This window comes from Poecilia reticulata, linkage group LG20, assembly GCF_000633615.1.
Source record: "Poecilia reticulata strain Guanapo linkage group LG20, Guppy_female_1.0+MT, whole genome shotgun sequence".
Classification (NCBI taxonomy): domain Eukaryota; kingdom Metazoa; phylum Chordata; class Actinopteri; order Cyprinodontiformes; family Poeciliidae; genus Poecilia; species Poecilia reticulata.
Genome location: NC_024350.1, coordinates 6,182,017 through 6,203,134, shown reverse-complemented (window position 1 = coordinate 6,203,134; position 21,118 = coordinate 6,182,017). Strand labels below are relative to the sequence as shown.

At 40.3% G+C, this 21,118-nt stretch overlaps 2 protein-coding genes and 1 long non-coding RNA gene across 5 annotated transcripts in view; 2 read left to right on the top strand and 1 right to left on the bottom strand.

The window, feature by feature from the left end:
• Window positions 1-21,118, top strand: part of LOC103482380 (C-C chemokine receptor type 1-like) — a 40,381-nt gene that overhangs the window by 6,463 nt on the left and 12,800 nt on the right. Inside the window, exon 3 of the mRNA XM_008438502.1 lies at window positions 4,600-4,738. Within this exon, the coding sequence (XP_008436724.1) occupies window positions 4,600-4,738 (139 nt within the window). The remainder of the gene's footprint in view (window positions 1-4,599; window positions 4,739-21,118) is intronic.
• Window positions 7,973-16,596, bottom strand: LOC103482362 (uncharacterized). 2 transcript variants are annotated; one of them, XR_001776063.1, is made up of 3 exons: window positions 15,891-16,596; window positions 10,903-11,201; window positions 7,973-8,062 (listed from the first exon to the last, which is right to left on the bottom strand). It is a non-coding gene; the product is annotated as an uncharacterized LOC103482362 (long non-coding RNA). The 2 variants fall into 2 exon arrangements; XR_536443.1 differs by lacking the exon at window positions 7,973-8,062 and having other exon boundaries at window positions 10,763-11,201.
• Window positions 19,041-21,118, top strand: part of LOC103482361 (C-C chemokine receptor type 3-like) — a 19,296-nt gene continuing 17,218 nt past the window's right edge. Inside the window, exons 1-2 of one of the 2 annotated variants that reach the window (XM_008438487.2) lie at window positions 19,041-19,156; window positions 19,324-19,491. In XM_008438487.2, coding sequence (XP_008436709.1) covers window positions 19,337-19,491 — 155 coding nt within the window. In that variant the 5' untranslated portion in view covers window positions 19,041-19,156; window positions 19,324-19,336. The remainder of the gene's footprint in view (window positions 19,157-19,323; window positions 19,492-21,118) is intronic. The other variant, XM_008438488.2, reaches the window with a different exon arrangement.

The following is a 21,118-nucleotide window of genomic DNA, read 5'->3' as shown; positions in this document are numbered from 1 at the left end:
TATCAGCTGTCGCCGTTTTCTCTCTTCAATAAAGAACTGAACAGAAAGGTTCAGTAAAAGACACACGAGCCTCCGTTTTGTTTGAAGAAGCTTCACTCCGTAACAACCGCAGTGCAGACAAAGCCTGGAGATAATTCCTCCCACCAGCCAGGCGCCCACACAACCCCCAGCAGGAGGGGAGATGCTCCTGAAACTCAACCTGCCAAATAACCCTTAACCCACCTTGGAAACAAAAACTCAGAAGAACAGATGAAGGACACAGTGCAATCCTGCCTGGGAAGAAGGGTGAGCAGGAAGGGGTCCTCACCATGTGGGTAGCATAGTTGCCCAAACACCTCCCCAAGGGTCAGGAACCTGCCATGCTGCAATGTAGCCTGAGCCTCTGCACAAACAATATCTGCACCAAGGAAGACCCCCTAACCCTGGACCCTGCTTGACATCCACTGAAACACCAAGGTTACCCCCCGCATCGTTTAAGGAGGTTGTGTATGTGTTTCTATAATTTTAGCTATTTATGTGTACATTGAATTAAAATTGGAGCTATAGGCAGAGTGTAGGATACACTGCATGTTGTCTGCAGATGCTGGAAGTAGCCATAATATGGATACACTGTGGTCATAATGTGAAGGACATAATGAGAAACAGCCCTCAGGTGACATTAATTTATTCAGCTGTTGTCTTCCACTTATCCTGGGTTGGGTCATGGAGGTAGCAGCCTAAGCAGAAGCCCAGACTTCCTGCTCTCCAGGCACTTGGCTCCTCTGGAAGAATCCCAAGGCCTTCCAGGTCAGCCGGGAGTCGCAGTCCCTCCAGCGTGTCATGGGTCTTCCTCTGGATCTCCTCCTGGTGGGACGTTCCTGGAACTCATCAACAGGGAGGAGTCTGGGATACATCCTGTCCAGATACCTGAGACACCTCAACCGACTCCTCTCAATGTGGTGGAGCTGTGGCTCTACTCTGATCCCTGCCCTGATGACTTGATGAGCTTTTCACCCTAACACTAAGGGAGTAAACTCATTTTGGCCACTTGCATCCACGATCTCGTTCTTTCAACCCTTACCCAGAGCTTGTGACCATAGATGAGAGTAGGAAGTAGATCCACCGGTAGATTGTGGTACATTTTTACCACAACAGACAGGTACTATACAACACCTGCATCACTGCAGATGCAGCCCCAATCTGCCTATCGATCTCCACTTATTTTATACAAATAAGAAATTGTATAAAATAAGAGATTGCATAAATCTCTTATTTTCTATCATTTTTAATTGTCATTATTCTACAGAAACAAGTTTTCACATCAACTTAAGAGTTTTTCTTTGTTTTATCAAAAAATGTCAAACTGTGTTGTTTGTGATTGATTCATAAAAGCAGGAAAAAGAACAAACCTTCCAAAGGGGTGAATACGTTTTTATAAATATCAAACAATACAACAAAGCAGCACAAACCAGGGGACAGGATTCTAAAGATTTTGTTGGCCTTTATAAATGCCAACAACATGTAATGAAATATTTCAGTTCTTCCCTGATGAGGATTATCTTGAAAATCTTTTTTTTTTATCCATGCAAATGCAGATAACACAACTCAGCAAATACAGAAAGCCTTTTTTTATGTCACATCCAGTTATGAAGAAGCACTCTGACAGAAAAAATTGAGCTGATTTTTACATTATTAACTCAAAGCTCATATTATGAAATCCTCAAACAATTTCACTAACTCAACAGTGGGTAAAATAAGTGTTCAGTGCTGTATTGTTTTCACCATTTAAACATTTCCAAAGGAGACCGACACAAAGTTCACACCAGACAATGGGAACAACCCCAGCATTCCATGACAAATTAAAATTCAACATGTATGGATAAGACATTGGAATAAAAGGAAATATTCCTCCTATCATGAGCATTCCTCATGTGTGACTTAGTTTGTTTTGCAACTGGAGATCTGTTGGCACAAAAAAACTGTTGTTTGTGTGGAGGTGTTCACTGACTTGTCGCGAATATGGGACACCGCTGTGTCCGAAAGTCTGCAATATAGTGATGTGACATTCAAGAACAGTCCGATTCTTCTGCAAGGCTTTTTACTTATTAGATATGAACTGGAGTGCCACTGAGAGCCGTTCTTCTATCAGATTACCATACGCTGTCAGAATAGCATACATGCACTGAGTATCATGCCTGCGCATGCGCATTAATAAGTCCGACCGTCGGAGGAGTTGTCAGTTCACCATACACAACAAGTCATGATGAAAATAAGTCATTAAATTATTTTCAGTTATAATTGTATAGATATCCATGCGTTGTCATGTTTTCAAAGTGCATTTAAAGTAGGGTCTGGCTGCAGCTGCAGTCAACTACAACACACGCCTGTGTAAAACTCATTAACCTACTTAACTACTAAGTCAGGATGCCATACAAATGTTGATAACAAAGTGTATGATGATCTACGTCATGATTCTATGTTGCTGATTAAATAAAATTATATGGTAATGACGTGTCTGACAGATATAGCCGTGAGTTCGTGCTAAGCGTATGGTGATCTGACAGCGTATGCTGACCTGACAGAACATTGTTCTTTGTTCTTGTAATGTTCTGCGTCCACTGCAGTAGCTATGATGATTTTATTTAATTTTGTACATTGATATTTTTTAAATTAACAAATAAAACACAAGAACGAAAGAGCACGCAGAGCATGCACATTACTCTTTCATTGTTTTCGTTCAAAGTGACAGCTGTAATGTGTGCCATGGTGTCAGACTGCCTGGCTTCATGTAGCAGGAGAGAGGGTGAGAACAATCACGGTGAGCGCCTTGTGCTTGGTTACTTCTTGCTTGTTGCTCCTTGGTCAGTGTTCATAGTTGAGCGTTATTTACCATCAGGGCATTGCCTCAATTGCCATGTTTAATGGTGCAGAGAGAGAATTGTGCTATGTTTAATGGTTTCGTTATCTTTTTAGGGATGGCATGAGACCACCGCGGATTGTAGCACAGAGATGGAACCAAAGCAGAACAAAGAGGTTGTTCTGCTTTTAATATTGGTAAAATATATAAATATATTGGTAAAATATATAGGTGTTTTTATGGGAATATGGATCTTTTAGATCAATTTGAGAAGTAATTTTGATCATATTTCACATTTTATCGTATCATGTAGCTGGTCTTGGTCTTGACTTGGTCTCGACTTCCTTCGGTCTTGGTCTTGACTTGGTCTCGGACCCTAAAAGTCTTGGTCTTGTCTCGGTCTCGATACACTCTGGTCTTGGTCTTGTCTTGGTCTGGGGTTAGGTGGTCTTGACCACAACACTGGTCAGACATTGAAACCATTCAAATATAGACAAGGTTGTTGTTTCTCCCAACATTTGGACATGTAGACAATCCAGTTTAGGAGTTGCACTTGAAGGCACCACTGGAGTTCAGCTAGTGGGAAAACATTGGGATGTCTGACCCCTCCTCACAATCCCATTGATGTTTGTTGTATGTCTGCCGTTCCTCCAGTGACTGGCTAAAGGTCACTGGTGATAATTACTCATGGCTCAAGTGAGCAATGGAGTTCAGCTTAGAGAAAGCTATTCATTGTATCAACATCGTCTGTCAACCGTTATGTATTAAGCTTTGGTTTAAGAATCTTTGGAATACAAACTCCAGGAATATGTGAGAACTTCTCTAAGAGAGCTTTTAAGAGCCAAACAAACTGTAATTTGCATTAATACAAACAGAGGAAACTGTTTTAGCGCTGCTGCCAAAGGTAATATCCACAGTCTTCCTCATTTCCCCTCTTGGGGTACAGCCAATCAGAGCCAAGGAAAGTAATTAACGTCTGCTACAGCGGACCCCCACTTATTACTCACAGAATCACCTCCTGCTCCTCAATTAGCTACTATGCATATGCCAGACAATAGTATGTCCAGTAGCTTTGTGTCCAGCTTTTTGGTTTTTCAGCTTCCCAAACTGCATTTTCTTTGAATATCTTACATGAAAAATAGGATTCCCATTAATTTGGAGTTTTTTTCCATAGAAAAATCCACTAATAGATGATTCTGTAATAATAACAAGTGGGGGTCCACTGTAGCAGCCGTTAGGTATGGTGAATGCTTTGTTTTGGTGTTGCTTTTTACAAGGTTCAGGGTGGAACAGGGTTTTTTGTTCCAAACGTTGATAAAGCTGTATGTGTAAAGGTTTAAAGCTACAACATGTTTGGTCCATGTGCATCCTGAACTGAAATTATCATCCAATTATCATCCAACTCTGCTTTTGACCTCTCCATAACGTTCTCCCTGACCTGTCTGTCTGCCGTGTCCTTTAGCCTTCATGACCTGTTTATTCACTCATGTTCTCTAGCGGACCTCTGATATTTAATTAAACAATAGATAAACTTGAAATGGTGAGCAAACTGAACAGTTTTCTATTCCCAAAAATAAAACAAACCTCATCTGCTTTTTAACAACATTCCATAAAATTGTGACTTTGGAAACTGAACCAGGAATTTCACCTTAATATTTTGCAGACCTCCATGAAATCAAACCCACAGATTTTTGTGCTGTGAAAGTTTAAGAATGTGACTATGCTTCCAAAATAACTTATTAGTTTTACCATCTTCCCTCCAGGTTCGAGAGGCTGACCACTGTGATCAACATCTTGCTGGTCAACCTGGTGACGTCCTCCCTGATCTTAATGAGCAGCCTTCCCTTCCAGGCCGCCTCCATGCAGACCTTTGACTGGACTTTTGGCTCAGCTATGTGCAAGATCGTCTTCAGTGCCTACTATCTGGGTTTTTACAGTTCTGTTTTCTTTTTAACTCTGCTGACTATTGATCGCTATGTTTCTGTTGTGTTTTCACTGACCTCAACAAATGTGAGGAATCAACGTTACGCAGTCATTTCCTGTGCAGTGGTGTGGGTGATCAGTGGTTTGGCTTGCATTAGGCCCATGATCCTCCATGGCACCTTTAAGCATTTTGGCACTATGTACTGTGAGGAGTTTGCTCACGTTGATGGTTTGAATGTAAAGATGCTCAAAAGATCTGGGTTTTATATTCAGCTTTTTGTCTTCTTGATTCTCCCTCTGGCTATCATCATATTTTGTTACGTTAGGATTGTGGTCACTATCAAAAAATCCCGATCAGCTTCTAAATTCCATGCAATCAGGATGATATTTATGATTGTAGTTTTGTTCTTCATCTGCTGGATCCCTTTTAACATTGTAGAACTCCTGCATTATGAATTTGAGTCTCTATTGAGCTGTGAAGCTAAACAGAAACTTGGTTATGCTCTCCATGCCACCCGCAACATGGCGTACATTTACTTCTGCATCAGTCCAATGTTTTATACATTTATGCAAAGGAAATTCCAGGAACACTTCAAACAGCTGCTAGTGAAATGTTTCCCAGGTCTGAAGAAGCACATTTTGGTCAACAAAGACAACAGAACAGCAGTTCCCACGGTAGGAACTGATGGGATGCAAAGTGAGTCTTTCTTAAACACTTCTGAAAATGCTCTGTGAGTTTACTCTCATTTCCACCAAGTCAACGAAGGGAGTAAACACATGGACAAGGAACACGTGCAAGGAAAAGTTTCATGGTTTTGCATTTTATTTCGACATTGTAAGAACCTCAATAAAGTCATTGAATAGAGCAATATTTGTCAGACTATTAAGACTGAAAGCATCTTTAGAGGAAAAGAATCTGCAGCTTTCTTCCCCTGCCTCTACAAGACTGATAAAACACAGGAAGAAAAATAAAAATGTAACAATCATTTAATCAGTGTGATGTAAATTTGTACAAAAGCTTTGCATTTTGTAGGAATTGCTTTGCCTGAAATTCAAATGTAATTATTGTTATGAATATAAGATCAATACTGATATTATAGGATTAGTAACATTAGTTTGACTTTTATAAACCTAGCATATGATCACATGCTAGGTTTTGATACGGCCCATGTAGTGCCTTACGTATTACATCATCGGTGATGTTAGCAGTTTGTTTTGAACAGATGTGTCATTTTTAAATGAGATCTTGTGTCAGCTTCCCAAACTCCATTTTCTTGCAAATGTTTTAGATACTGTATGCACTCCAAAAAAAGTCTGCTGACAGATGAATTTTCCACAAAAAATTTGGAGTTACGTTCCACAGAAATGTCTGGAGATGTTTCCAGTTACTGCGGCTAAAATACTGTGGTCCAGTGATGAATTATTAGATCTGGTCATAAAAATCCTGTTGAACAGTGACAACATGCCATTTCAAATCCTGTGCTTGTGTATGCATTCTTCCAGAACCTTTTAGAGGTCGGGTTGGGCAGTAATGTGTTAACAGCAAAGATATTGATCGGAATACCAAATTCAGTATCAGATGGATTCAGATAAGTTGAAACTGTGTTGCGTGTGTATGTGCTTGTGTGTGTTGCTCAACACCAATATCTGTGGTTTATGAGAGAAGCAGATGTTGGAAGTTTATTGCGCAACGTTAGCTTGCCATGTCAGCATTTTGTGACTTAGAAGATATTTTGTAAACATGTTAACCAAAGCTGTAAAAAAATAGATGATCTTTATTTTCATTTTTTAAATATTGAACAGCTTTTACAAATTACTGCTAGTGTATTTATGTACATAACAGTATATACATGGATTATCACCCAGTCCTTGTCCAATAATCAGCATGTCTTCGTTTTTGTTTTTACTGTTAAATAGAAAGTCGGAATCTTTGTTGCAGAGAATCTGGAGTTTGTTCTCAGTCGTGTTTTTATGTTTTAATTCAGATTTTTTCTTTGATATCTAGAAGTAAGAATGATCCAGCACCATGAAAAGCCACATGATAATAATTTGCCATTATATTCTTTATGTCGTTCATATGTTTTACTATTACACAATAAATGTATTGCTTTAAAAAATAAATCCTGTGTTTCATCTTACATGTCATTACTGAAATGAATTCTTCATACTGACTGACCAAACACTGCGGTTATGAACGGACAGTTCAGTCCTTTACAACAAGAACTCGTCCATCACTTTATTCTTTTAAAGACTAATAGGGGGATCAATTTAATTAACCGATTAATTTAAATGAAAAGAAAAAAAAACATTTTCAAAGGAAATCAGTGTTTAAATATACTGCAGCGCTGCAGTAATGGATACGTATTGCTTCTTCATTTTTGTTAAAGTCTAGAACTTCTTTAAATGATGTTTCCAGGAAAGCAAAGACTCTTCATACCAGTACAGAGTTCAAGAAACAAGAAAGTGTTCATGTTCTGAAATCTAAACTGCCTTGTTTGGTTTGTACGGACATGTTACACAGTGTTGCTAAATGTTATAAATTTGCAGTTAAATCAATGGAAGACAAAAGATCATTTATACATCAGAACCATCTTTGCTTTGGATGCTTAAGGATGTTTTACAGTCTTTATTGAAAGACTGTAAAACGCGCCATGTTTGTGGAGAGTGTAGACGGAATCATCCTACTTGTTTAGACCAGGACAGGGTGAGATCTCAGGATGCTGCTCAGCAGGGTTCCATCTCTCCAGAAGAAACTCCTCAGGTTTCTCACAGTGTTTTGTCTCATGCACTCACCCGAAACATTTCTGCGACTTCAAGTATTGTTCCAGTTTTTTTGTCCTCTGTGAAGGATCCTGGGAAGGAAATACTTACTTATGCAGTTAGTATACTGAAAGCAGTGTACTAACTGCTTTTAGTTTAACATGCAAATCTTTTCTGCACCATAGAAAACAAAACACTTCTGGGTGTCTTTCAAGTCTGATCATGACACGGCCCTCAGCAGTTCTGTCAGATCCACCACATTACAGACTGAGTTACAAACTTTGTCTTGTGAAACATTTCTCCTACGCCCGGGGTCGCACTAGACGTTTTCATTGACTGAGTAAAAACAAAATTGCATCATAGTCTACATTTACTCGTAAACGTAGACTATTTATGAGTAAATATGTCATTTTTTAGTGAAAAAAGGACATAAACGACTGCATTTCATTTTCCATTTGGTTTAATTATTACTCAACAAGCTGAACGGAGAACCCACATGGTGTCAACCAGGGAACCAGGAGCCGGTCATCTGAAGACGAGGGACTGTGAGGAGGAAACAAAAAGCAGAAATGAGTTCTACTGCAGAATCCAGCAAAGAGAACTGAAAAGGCCTGTTTACCACACAGAAGCTGCGTTTCCATTACAAATATGCATAAAACTTTGTCAGGAAAGTAAAAAAAAAAAAACAAAAAAACAAAACAATTTTGCAATTGCAGTGTTTTTATTAAATAGAACATTAATAACACAATTAAAACCATTGAATCATAAATGAGCTTGTTCATCCAATAAGTCATCAAGAAATATGTGGCGCCATCCTCCTCTAACTGCTTCCTGTCGTCGTCTTCTTCGTGGTTTCCTCCAGTGGCAGCATGCAGTTGTTGATCATCTGTTTCTATTGCAGTTTTGTGGAATAAACCAATTTTGTTATGAATGAAAAAGCATCTTGTCCTAGTGCAAAAAGATTTTTTTTAAAAACTTTTTTTTGTTTTCAAAATTGCAGTTGTCTCCATTAAGCAAATTTATTTCATGATTACACTTTTCACAATTTTAAGGTAAATGGAAACGCAGCCAGTGTAAGTCAACCAGGAATCCGCTCTTCCTTCAAACTCCTCTTGAGCGAACAGCTTGAAGACAGGGGAGGAAACACACATACACACACACACATGCACCCCCCCCCCACACACACACACGCAAACATGCACCAAACCCCCGAGGACATAACAGCTTCAGTGTAATCACAGAGGAGAGGCTGCCAAGAATTTATAATCTACATTTTGTGATGCTGATCCCCTTTACATCGCAGATTACAAATTTGAAAACGACTCTAAGCATAATATTTATTAAGCACACCTTTAATTTCCTCTTTCTCATCCTTGAATCAGAACTAAGGTTCTTTTCATAAGCAACGCTGCAGAGTTCTCAAAGAATACGACGTGTAACAATCAGCATCTCTAAGTGAACTTAAGCTGCAGCTCCTGGCCCGTATGGGGGAGCTTAGGAGTTTTTCCGTGACTCAAGTAGAAAGCACACATCTCCTGAAAAACAGTCAATAGTAATTATATGGGTAAGAAACCTTTCCTTTGAATGATTTTAATGTTTTAAAAAAATAGACATGTCATTTTAGCTATAAAAATACTGTTATTTATTGCCATACCAATTGCTTTCCATTTCAGTTTCCCAAGGTGTATCATAAGCATGGCGGTTTGCCAGGCTTTACTTGCGCCCTGACAGGTTAAGCATTGTGTGTTTATTTCAAATATGCTTTTTATACATCAGGGTTAGGGGGTTAGATTTAGGCAGCACAAACATGTTAAGCTCGGTTTATAGTTGACGCTCTGAACTCGGTGCGGCAGCTTTCACTCAAAATGTTTTGTTTTTTAAGACGTTCTTGCAGAGCAGGTTCTCCTCCACCGGCTTTTATCTGATCCCTTTATGAAGGGTGTGTTTTAGGACACACACACCAATGTACTCATCAATTATCAAGGCAGGTTAGAGTTTCAAGGTTCACGTTGAGCATGCAGTGAGACTGAAATAAGCACATACAGCTCTGTGAACAAAGAATCTGTTTACATCTCACAAGCTCACTCGATGCGAGTTCTGGGATGCGCTAGACTGTCTACATTTGCAACTTGACAATTAAAGTAAATGAACCACAGCAGCAGTCAGTCACAGACAGGTCTCTGTCATCCAGTTTGGTAATACTGCATTCGCTTAGAAAAAAAAACAAACTGTCACAGCCAGCAAAACAAAACACTGCAGCGAGCTTCAGACATTACTGAGCAAAACGGCAGGATTTAGGTAAATACAAGGAAACTTAATACAACATTTAATAGAATTTTGTACCATGAGATAAGCATACCAATGTCCTTATTACATGTCCATTTTAGATAAGATTTCTTATGAAAGTTATTTTTCTTTCAAATGTGACCAACACTACGTAGCTTATTTTAAAATCCAATGGCAGATTACTTTATTAGGATTTAACTGAAGTGAAAACATTTGTCATCATTAATCTTAATTATTTTTACCTGTATTATGACTTTATAGTTAGTAATAAAAGTATTGTTAATAATTATCTGGTTAGAGTCTAGCAGATGCTGGAAGGTAAGATAAACGCTCCTTTGTGCATTTAAGAAACAAGTTTGTCAGTAACTGTCAGTAATTTCTATTGCAAATGTGCAAAAACTCTCAACATTCTAATATTGAAAAAAAAAAACACATAATTTTGCAATTGTGCAAGTGTTTCCAGTAAATAAGAAATGCAATTAAAATGGCATGTGAATAAGTCAAAAACCTGGAGCTCCATCCTCTTCCTACCACTTTGTCTTCATCTTTTTTGCCAGTAGCAATGTCTGGTTTTTGATCGTGTGACTCATGTGATGCTAGAAAAATGTTTCCATTCCAGTTCTGCAAAATACATCAATTATGAAGCAACTAGGAAGGAAAAAAAAACAAAAAAACAAAAAAAAAAAAAACACGCATCCTAGCACAGAAACGTTTTAATGAAAAAAAAAATGAAATGCAATTTTTTTTTTTTAAATTGGGATGTTTCAATTTAGTAAATTTGTTTTTGTAATTCCAATTTGCACATTTTTGAGGTCAATAGAAACACAGTAAAGTTCAGCAACAGGTTCACGCATCATGTGGGGCACATTGTCCAACAGTGATGTTTTAACCTGAATTCTTCTGTCTCTGTAAGGACACTCAGTGGGGACCCGGAAATTCAATCACACAGAAGTATGCGAAGGAAAAAACAAGTTGAATTTATTTTCAGATACTGGTTGCTGCTCAGGAAGAGGTTGTCAAACACAGCAGAGGAGAGAGGGGAGAAGGCTGGTGATTCACAGATAAAGGAGGGGTATCTTTGAAATGTTCATCTTAACTGATCTGAAGAGCAGTAGACGGGTGGAGCAGAGGAACTGAGGGCCTGACAACACGGAGGTGCAGGAAGCCAGTGAAACAGGCGTCTGTGGAAGCAATGAAGATCTTCATAAGGAGATCCAAAACGCAACACCCAGGGACTTTGTCGATAATCAGGCAGGGGTCATACACAGGAGGACAGAGAGAGCAAACTTAGCTTGAGAGGCAGGCGATAATCGGTGGTCGTGAGGCAGAGCTTGGGTCAGGGTCTAGAAATCCAGAACAGAAGTGATCCGTGAAGGGCTTGGCGGGAGGGGTAGATCTGTGGACAGAAAGGGGTCGTAGAAACACAGAAGGCTTGGAAGGAAATGCTGGATCTCTATTGGCTCGTGGCTGTCATTAATCTGGCAAGGAGGCAGAGGCTGAGAGGTGTTTAAGTAGGGCAGGGCTCAGGTGGAACAGGTAAGCCATCAGGCATGGCAGGTGAGCTGAATGAGTGCTTAACACAGCATGGACAGGACATGAATTGTAGCAGTCTCCCTCCACCTGCACATGGTTGGGGGGGCACCTTGGAGCGGCCGTGCCCAATGTGCTTAACTAACCACTTCTTGTTGGATGTAGATAAGCTGCTGCTCTAACAGGCTGCACTCAGTCTTAAAAAGACTTTGAGGAGCGTCATCTATACCCTGAAAGGTCTCAATCTGAATAATGCTGGATGTGAAATCATTAGGTGTAGTAGCATTGACAGCATCACATTGTTTTCATGGATATTACGTGGATATTGTTGAATTAAATCACAGAAGATTATAAGTGGGTTTTCTATTTCATTGTCAGCAACAGTTTTATTGCTTTAATGGTTTCTGTGATGGTTTTCATGCTTAAAGATGATGAAATGTTGGGCAGGAATTTCCTGTTCCTGTTTTCCAAGTGTTCCATGTGATGTAAGGAAAACAAGAGCTTACAACCATTATGCTCATTAACAGTCAACTTCCCAAATGACCCAGTAATGTTGCTAAGTGATGTCTGCCCAGTTTTAGACAGAGAATGTTCTGTGTGTGTGTGTGCTGTGTTTGTGAGACTTCTGACTCCACAAGGATTAACCAAAAACTCCAAATGGTTGAGCTCTGGTGGGACTGCTGGTAATGGGGAGAAATTCACAACACTGCTGAGAAATTTCCTTAGGGGACTATGCCCATTATGGAATAAACCCTCATCAGTGTTTGATGTAAGCTGCTGCTCTATGTCTTTAGAATGACTAGATGACATTTCATAAAACAGAGCAAACACAAGCAGAATACGACATTTACAAATGGATGTTTTACCTGTTCTTCAGGTGTAAAAGTCCATCTGATTGGTTGTAGGTGCTTTAGAATTAATATCAGAATCTGTTACCAGTCTTTCCCCCATTACAGTCTTAGCTAAAACTAGTTATTGTCAGTTATTGATGTTTAGAATGAATCTAGCCGTCGATTGTTGGACTTTTAATATACCTGAAAATGCTTTTACTGTTGATTAAGTCAAAGTGCCTGATGATGTATATACTCCACAAATACTAGTTTTGCTTGCATTTTCTAGTTAGTTATTTGAATTACCGTACTTCTGGCAGGTCTTTGTGGAGTATTATGTGAATTTCCCGTCTGGGTGAAGAAACTTTTCTCTCTCTTTCTCTTTCTCTCTCACTCTCTCTTGCTCTCTTCCTCTCTCTCAAATTCCTTTTATTTTCCACTTGTTCAGTACTGTTTTGTTTATAACACTGGGGACTGCAGGAAACATTTGACATCCATTTGCTTACAAATCAACAGTCGTGATTTCAACAAGCAATTAGAGTATGGGAAAGAATGGAAGTGTTATTAGGTTTGCATGTTCATGGGACATGAGAAGTAGCATCAGCGGAAAAGCTGTCAGTGCCCACAAATTGCCTATAAATGGACTTAGTGCCAGGGTGCTCAAGTCCTGCAACTTTAAGATGCATCTTTACTCCCAACACACCAGGATCAGCTCTGAACAGGCCTGCTAACGAGCCATTCATTTGATTCAGATGTTTTGGAGCAGAGAAGCATCTGAAAGTTGTAGGATGGCAGCTCTCGAGGACTGGACTTCAGTACCCTTGACTTAGTGGTACAAAACAGAATGTTCACTGTGGCCCGTTAAGACCAACATGTGAAAAAAAATGCAAAAATCGAATACATTTTTAAACGGGAAAACATTTTTCACAACGCTGTACTTACAACGTGATGAGATCAAAAAGACTGATGCCAGGTCAGTAGATGTGGAACATCGTGGTGAAGTGGGGTCTGAAGAACAGGCTGTGTTGAGACTGCAGGGACGGAATCTTTGGGTGTTGAATTAAACGGTGAAAAACCTGACCCAACAGTGTCCAGGTTACCATCACTCAAAAGGATGTTAAAGATGCTGCTGGACCTCTGTGGGTAGTGGAGATCAGGGAGACCGGGAAAGACTTATTCCAGTGTGAAGAATGAATGAATACATAGTTCTCTGTTCATATTCTCCATCTTTCCTTAATGCCTCTAACTTGCCTTTCATCTAGTGATTGCTTACCTTCATAACTAAATGGATGTATACGGGAACTGAAAGCAGATGCAATGACAGAATCTTCCCAGCAATCAAAGCATAAATCTCATCACCCCCTTCTGAGTGTAATGCAAACACTTTCCCAGTCAGGCTTAAAAGGTTGTGTTTTCTAACAAGATGTCCCATAGGAAACGTTTTCTCAGTGGAAACAAGACATGCAAGTATTTCTTTCATCATCTTTCACTGAAAAAATTTGTCTTTAGGGACTTTTTTTTTTTGGGAACATTTTTCATTTTCTGTCTGACTGGGAATAGTGATTGCATGGCACAGAGATAAAATACCAACAAAAAAAAATCCCTCATAACAATCCCAGTAAAAATAAATGTTATTTATTGATTTTCGCACTCTGATACTTCCCACTTCGGAAGGCGTAAAATATTAGCATAAACTACAAAGGAAAATAAAGTATAGAATTGATTTAAAATGGCAGAAATCTGCTGTCGTGCTTCTCAGACCAACAGCAGGTAGAAAACTGGTGAGGGGAGATGGAGAAGTTGGGGAACAGGGGCGGGTCAGGGGTGGATGGGTGGATTGAAAGGGGAGTGGGTTCAACCTGTCTTGGAGTGGGTGGTGGGAGAATTTAGTGCATCTACCAGGCATGCTGGTTCCTTGGGTTGGGTTGGTCTGTGGAGTCCGTGGGTCCTGCACAGTTGGTGGAATGAGTCTCAGTCTTGTTGCAACTTTTCCGGTCTGCGCTCGCTGAAGGAATGGGACTCCTGCTGGGGCTGTCCTGTGATGGATTTGGGGGTCCCTGAGGGAACCTTTGCTCAAGACCATGGCTGAATGGATTGTCTGGGCAGAGCCTGACATCCTCCGAGTACACCACTCAGTGCAATAAATCTAATCTGGTGCAGTATTCCCTCATAAATACTTAGCGGACATATTTAGGAAACAACACAAAATTAATGCAAAGGTTCTGAACGCTGAAGTTCATTATAATTGTTTGTGTTGCAATGATTGTGAAAAAAGTCTTTGCACACAATGTCCTTCAGCTCTTTCCTCCACAATGTTTTGTCCCATACCAGGCGTTTGTTTTCAATAGTTTTGATGGGAAAATGTTCCATTTCTAAACTGGAAATCTTCTACCAGCCTGCTGAAAGTAGTCTGGGTACAATTAGATTATTGCGTCCTTTATTCAACCTTATGTCAGCTGCTGCCCAAACTATGACTCTGTATACTCCATTTTTTGGAAAGTAGTAGTTGGGTGTGTAAGTTACTTTGTAGTTTTGGGCACCATTTTGCATGAAAAGAGCCAGCATGTTTTCAACATGATCATCAAAACCAAAATTATTCTGGTAAACTCAAAACCCAACAGCCTGAATCAACAGATATTCCATGGAACTTGGAGATGCTCTTTGTTTTCATGCACAGACAATCTTTTCATGCACACACTAAAATCTCTGATCTATTATTAGATCCCAAATTAATCAAACTCCTGGCACATTTTGGTTTAAACATTTTATTGAAAAACATACGTTTTTTCGAAATTGGTGTGTTTCCATCAAATGTTCACTATTCTGCCAAATTCACTTTTTGCACTACAGTTTAAGTATCTCCTACTTCTAGAACAGTCCAGGAGTAAAAAAACAAACAAAAAACAAAAAAGCACCCTGCCAGTTTTTGGGAATAAGTAAATGTGCTGCTGGTATCTGCAAAAGAACCTGTTTCACAAGCCTCTAGATTGTTGCATCATAATTTGTTACTTAGCAACTTCAAACCAAGTCTAACCCCACACCTGGCATCCCAAGTTGAGCTTGGGATGCCAGCTTTATTCAAGATATTACGCTACTGCTGCATAATGGCTGCTGGAAAAGGAAAATATTTTGCTATCAACTGCAATTCAGAGCATGTGTCCATGCATCTGGCAATCCCAGAAGCCCTATTTCAAAGCAAAGAATGGAAAACTGTATCTTTCAAAACATGGCAATACAGGATTGCCTGTATTGCCCTCCAGAGTAACAAACACTGGACTTTATTTGACCTTCCAGTTTAATAACTGGAAAATCACTTCATCTTTCCCAGGAATGTCAAGTGAGTGGCACCAGCACCAAGCAGGAGCCAGACAGCATTCAGCCCAGAACATATCAGTTCCTGGGGCAAATTATTCAACTTATAGTTTAATCAGTGAACAACTTATCCAAAACATAGCTTAGCAAAGGATTTAATTCATCATTAAATGCAGCAAAAATACAAAGAATGGATTTAGTCAATAACTGATTGAAAAAAATACAAATCTGACATAAAGTGGAAGTTAACGTGTTGACTTAATTTCGGGAGCAGGGCCACGCCCAAACCACACCTCCAATTTATCAAGCGGCCTATTTATACTCCGCTCATCCACTTTACTCAGTCTGTCGTGTTTTGTTAAATGTCAGACCTGTGAGTTCCGCTACGACTACAAGCCTACAATTCAACTCACCTCTGAAAGCGACGTGGCTACCCAGCTCTTCCCTTCAGATTCAGACGATGTTCTTCAATATTCCATCTGCCGCGAACATTTCTTTTCCTCTTCCAGCAATTAGACAAGCTCCAAGTAGCAAACACTGCATTCTCTTTCATCTTCTGTCTCGCACCTCATCAGCGCCGTTCCTACATCAGTCCGAGGTTCACCCTTCACATCCAATATTCCAGTTCAGCGAACGCAAAAGGCCAAGAGACACCAGACATCAGGCTCGTTCTTCCGGGCCACCGCCGTCTCCCAGAGTCATTTCAGCTAAACAACACCAACCCTTCCTCACCTCAGCACTGCATCGCAGGCGCATCAACCCATCTAAGTCTCAATTCCTCGCCTCCAACGCTCTCTACAGGAGAAACGAATCCCTTTCAGCCGCCCAGCAAGTCCTTCAAAGTCCGTTTCCTCATCCAAGATCTCCGGTGACGTCATCTCCGACACCGGCTCAGACCTCCACCCGAGTGCCAGACTCTTCTCGGATCACCGCAAACTCCAGAACCTCTTAGCCAAGCATCACAAACATATCCTCATTTCAGCGTTCCTCCTCCGAAACTCACAATCAACCGCACAACCACCACCGAAGTTCAAACATCCCAGGCTCCCGCTTTCTCCAACAGCATACTCGATGACGTCACCTCCGCCTTCACTCACTCCGATTCGGATCTCTACTTGCACCGACAGCTCCCCTAGCGGAGTCAGGTTGTATCACGCTCTCTGCCTGCATCCTCTCAGTTCAAAGACCCTTTCTGCATCGCCATTTCATTACTATTCTCCCAAGCTTCTCAAAGTTTGAATATATATATATATATATAAAAAAGTTTGTCTACTCTATAATACCTCAGCAGATCAGTAGTACATCTTCACTTGTCTTAAAGAACACCGCTACCAGTCTGAGCAGTAGCGATTTACATTAGGTTTCACTCTATTTTCAAACCGACTACCATTCGCCCTCCGTTCCCTTCTTCTCTCTTCGTTCATCATCTCTCTAACATGCATAATCAAAGCTCCCCCTTCTGTCCCATTCACACAATAACATACCAGAACATCCCTCTCCCGTTTCACCATTATTTTCACCATCAAATTCTAACGATGCTGTTGAACCTTGGCAGAAAGATATTCTGCAGCGATCTATCCAACTCAAATCTGAAGAAACCTCTAACCAAGATGCTCGGCTTTCTCAGGCCAGGGATCATGCGAAACTTATTCACATAACCATCTCAAATGCAAATCTCTACATATTTCGGCGTAAGCCATTCAAGGATCATAAACTATTAGCAGCATTCTTAGTTTACTCTCCGAGGTTCAGGGGGCCAGAGCAGAGACCTTAGAACCGTAGCGATGTGCTCTATATTCTAGGTTTTAGCCAAACACTAGCACAGCATTCTGAATTCGATAACCATCTCTTCATCATTCTGCTCATGATCCTTCAATCTAGAAGATCAGGCTCCCATCAACATCGCAATCTCTCTGCAGCCCAGATATCAGGCCACTTTCTACCATTTTATCAAGGGCCATACTGGGTTCTTTTAACCTGAATCGTACGTCCGCATTTGCCCCCGCATGTCTTTCTCACAGTTTATGCGGTACTCCTCTTAATTGTACAACTACTTGTACAATTACTCTCCCTCTTCATCCTTGTTTCATCCATCAATCCCTCCATCCATTCTTCCCTACATCATCCATTCACATCCCTCCATCCATCCTTCCATTCACATCCATCCATCCAGCCATCCATCCCTCCATCCATTCATCCACCCACCAAATTATTCATTCATTGATCCATCCATCCCGATATCCTCATCCATTTCAGATCCATCCGGGCACCTTATCACCCAGATCCGCTCACCCATTCACATCCATCCCTCCCGCCATTCATTCATTCACCCTCGTTCTATACCTATTCACATTCATCCATCCATCCATCCATCCCTCTCTCTATGCGAGCAGAGGAGAAACATAGAGGAGAAAACGGCTATCCCCCATCCCCTTCACATCAACCCAAAACTCAGACATCAATCTTTCTCGTAAGCTCATCAATTTCCGAGGGCACCAACAATTGGGCCACGCCGTCCCATACCTGGGGGCAAGATGATCTGCAATACCCCAACGATCCCGGTAGTTCAGTCTCCAGCCGCAACCCGATGCCCGCCCAATCCACGTCAGCTTCTTTACAGGATTCTCCAACTCCTCAGTCCCAGTCCACTCCCAGCTTTCCACAACAATTTCTTCACTTCAAACCAAGGCGAACGCTCTCACTCCTACCTCAGACATCATCCTAATGGAGAGTTTAATTCTCTCTTACGGATTCATCCAAGGGTTTCTCTCCCTTATACTCCGCTAACTTTCGGCATGCTAAGCTAAATATGCTAACGCCGAGCCGTGTGGCGAACGTGACGTCTATCATACAGGTTGAGCTCAACTCAAAATAATAAGTTATAATCCATCTCAGAAAAAAATGACTTACCAAGCGTGGTAAACACCTCAGACAGGTGGAAAGTAAATAGTCCTGAAATTACTTGGCTTCTGTTGCTTCGCTTCGGTGGGAATCTGTGATTCTGGGCGGAGTCAGTGAATTAACTCCTTCAGTGTTAAAGCCGCTGTAGGAGTTCAGAGTTAAGAAGTAAAGAGTTATTGATTCTATTTTAACACCTCTAGATTTGATACGGAAACACTTTGTTTTAACACTGGATTTTAACTACTAGTAATGTACACCCCAGAGTTACATAAACAGAATGTAACTCTATAGTGTAAAATTAACTCTGCTTTTGCACAAAGTCTACTAACACCAAAACATTTAACTTTTGAATTTGCTGTGCAATAAGAAGGCGAAAGATAAGTTTTGACAGATGTGAATTTATTAACAGAAAACTAGAGTGACTCTGGAAAACAAAGAATAATGTACCAGAAATATTGTTCTTATTTTGCTGCATTTAATGGCAAATTAAAATGTTTGCTAAATTATTTATTGTCAGAGTAATTCATTTATTAGGCAATTTATTTCTGAATCTATCTTTGATGACAAGATTGGTACAAATATGCCCCAGAGGATTTTTCCATGAAAGCTCTGAAGCAGTTTCCATGTCATAAAGTCATTACAAGATTTTCTTCACGCAAAACAGACCCAGACAAGCTCACATACACTTCAGTCCAACTGCCTTCACTTTGGTACCGGAGCTCTGTTAGACTCAGAGAGGCTGTCAGAGTCACTGCCTGAAGCTGCTGTCAAACACGAGGTAAGAAAACTCTTTCTGGATTTGGATTTTATCTTACATCTAATCTTCTTCCATACAGTGGTGTTTTAGATATGATCTGCTTTTTGAAGAATACCATAAAATATTGTAAAACAGTAAGTCTTATGTTTTAACTGACAACATGACTTTGTGTATTCTGCTTTTGACAGATTTTACACAAAGATGACACAGACAAATGTTACCATCAAAGAAGAGCCGATTGAACCGTGTTCCAGGGATGATGATAACAAAATGCGAGCAAATCTATCTTACATTTACTACTTCATGTTTGTCTTCAGTGTTATCACCAACCTGCTGGTTCTGGTTGTCATCCACCGGTGAGTAAACCACCAAATTAAAACGAGTTGAACTTGAGGCATTCATAAATTTGCCAGACACTACTGTAAAAACCTTAGAAGAAAAAATAATTTAAATTAAATGAATGTTAGATCTTCCTGTTTGGCTGTATTTCTTGCTTTCAACTGAAGTGTTTTTATTTTGAATGGAACCACCTACTATTTTCAGCTTTTGTGGTGCAAAGAAAAGCATGCTTCCTTTAAGGCGCACAAAGTTTATCGGAAATATGATATACATCAATTCAAACTTTTAGCACAATTTCTTGCCTATCAAACATTTACATTGAGTAAAAAGTAGGGCTGTCAACATTGATACGCTAACACGTAAGATAAATCTGACAATTTTAAGTCGTTAACATTACATGACTCAGATTAATCAAACTATTTTGACTGAAAAGCTTACTTAGTTCACAGCAGCATGTTACGGGCTCGACACACTGAGTGAAAGACTAAAGTTTTCTGCGAGAGCAGACAGCAGCAAAAGTTGAAAACATTTAAACCCTTTAGTTGCGTGCACAGCGATGTGTAAGCTCAAAATCTTACGAGCACAATTTACTCCTGCCGCTCGACTTGTCACTGGCTCCTCATCGTGTTCTGACAGATGTTCAGAACACCTGCAATATTGCATCTTTATCCTGCCAATATTTAAACTATTCTGCTAATATAACTTGGTTATCATAGTATTATGACTGTATTCTTGTATTTGAAAATAAAAATCTCTTAGCCTGGCTATACAACTCCGTCATACTTGCTTTACTGACCTCTGCTACCGTTTTTCTTTTCACTGTCAAACTTCTCCATCTCTCCTCACTGACAGAAGACATATTTCAAAACATCCGGGTTTTTTTTCCTCCGCTCTGTGCCATGTAGCTACTTCTACTGGCCTGAACAAGCAGCCTTTTGATTAGTTTGAACACTGCTGCCACCAAGGTGAGAAGTATTTGAGAAGTAGTGCTTTAAACCTTGAATATAAAAACCTAGAAAACTGAAAACACGTTTGGTCTAACAGATGTCTAATCATATGTCAGACCAAACACCACAACTGTGTGCATATTTACATTTCAAGTGCTGTTCAGTATGAATACTGAACAGCACTTAGATGCAGTTTTATAGTCGTTTTTGAAGTGCTTTATTGTGACATTGACATTCACACAACACCGTTTGAGATCTGTCTCCAACTCCTTTCAAGCCTAAAAAAAATTGCTAAGGCGACAAAACAGCGCCCACCAAAAATGCAAAAACCAGACGGAATCCAAAAATTAGAGCTCTGAATCTTTTTTCATATGCACGTCTTCAAAGAAAGAGAGTGTCTCCCCATGAGCAAAACCACCCAGCTTTTAAAACATTAGCTCATACCAGGTCTGATTAAGGCAGAGGTTCCCAAACCGCGGGGCGCCGTGCCATTGCAGGGGGGGGGGGGCGTGGGAAGCCGTCTGGATGAAAAAGAAAAACAAAAAAACATGAACGCTGTATGCGCTGGGTTTTTACCTTAGAATGGCCAACTCTCTGTTATTCCCCTGTCAATTTGATACAGTAGGGGCTTCCGCACTTCCCATATCTGTGTCCTCTGTCACTTTTATCAGCAGTTAACAGTGGCGGAGCCAGAGGG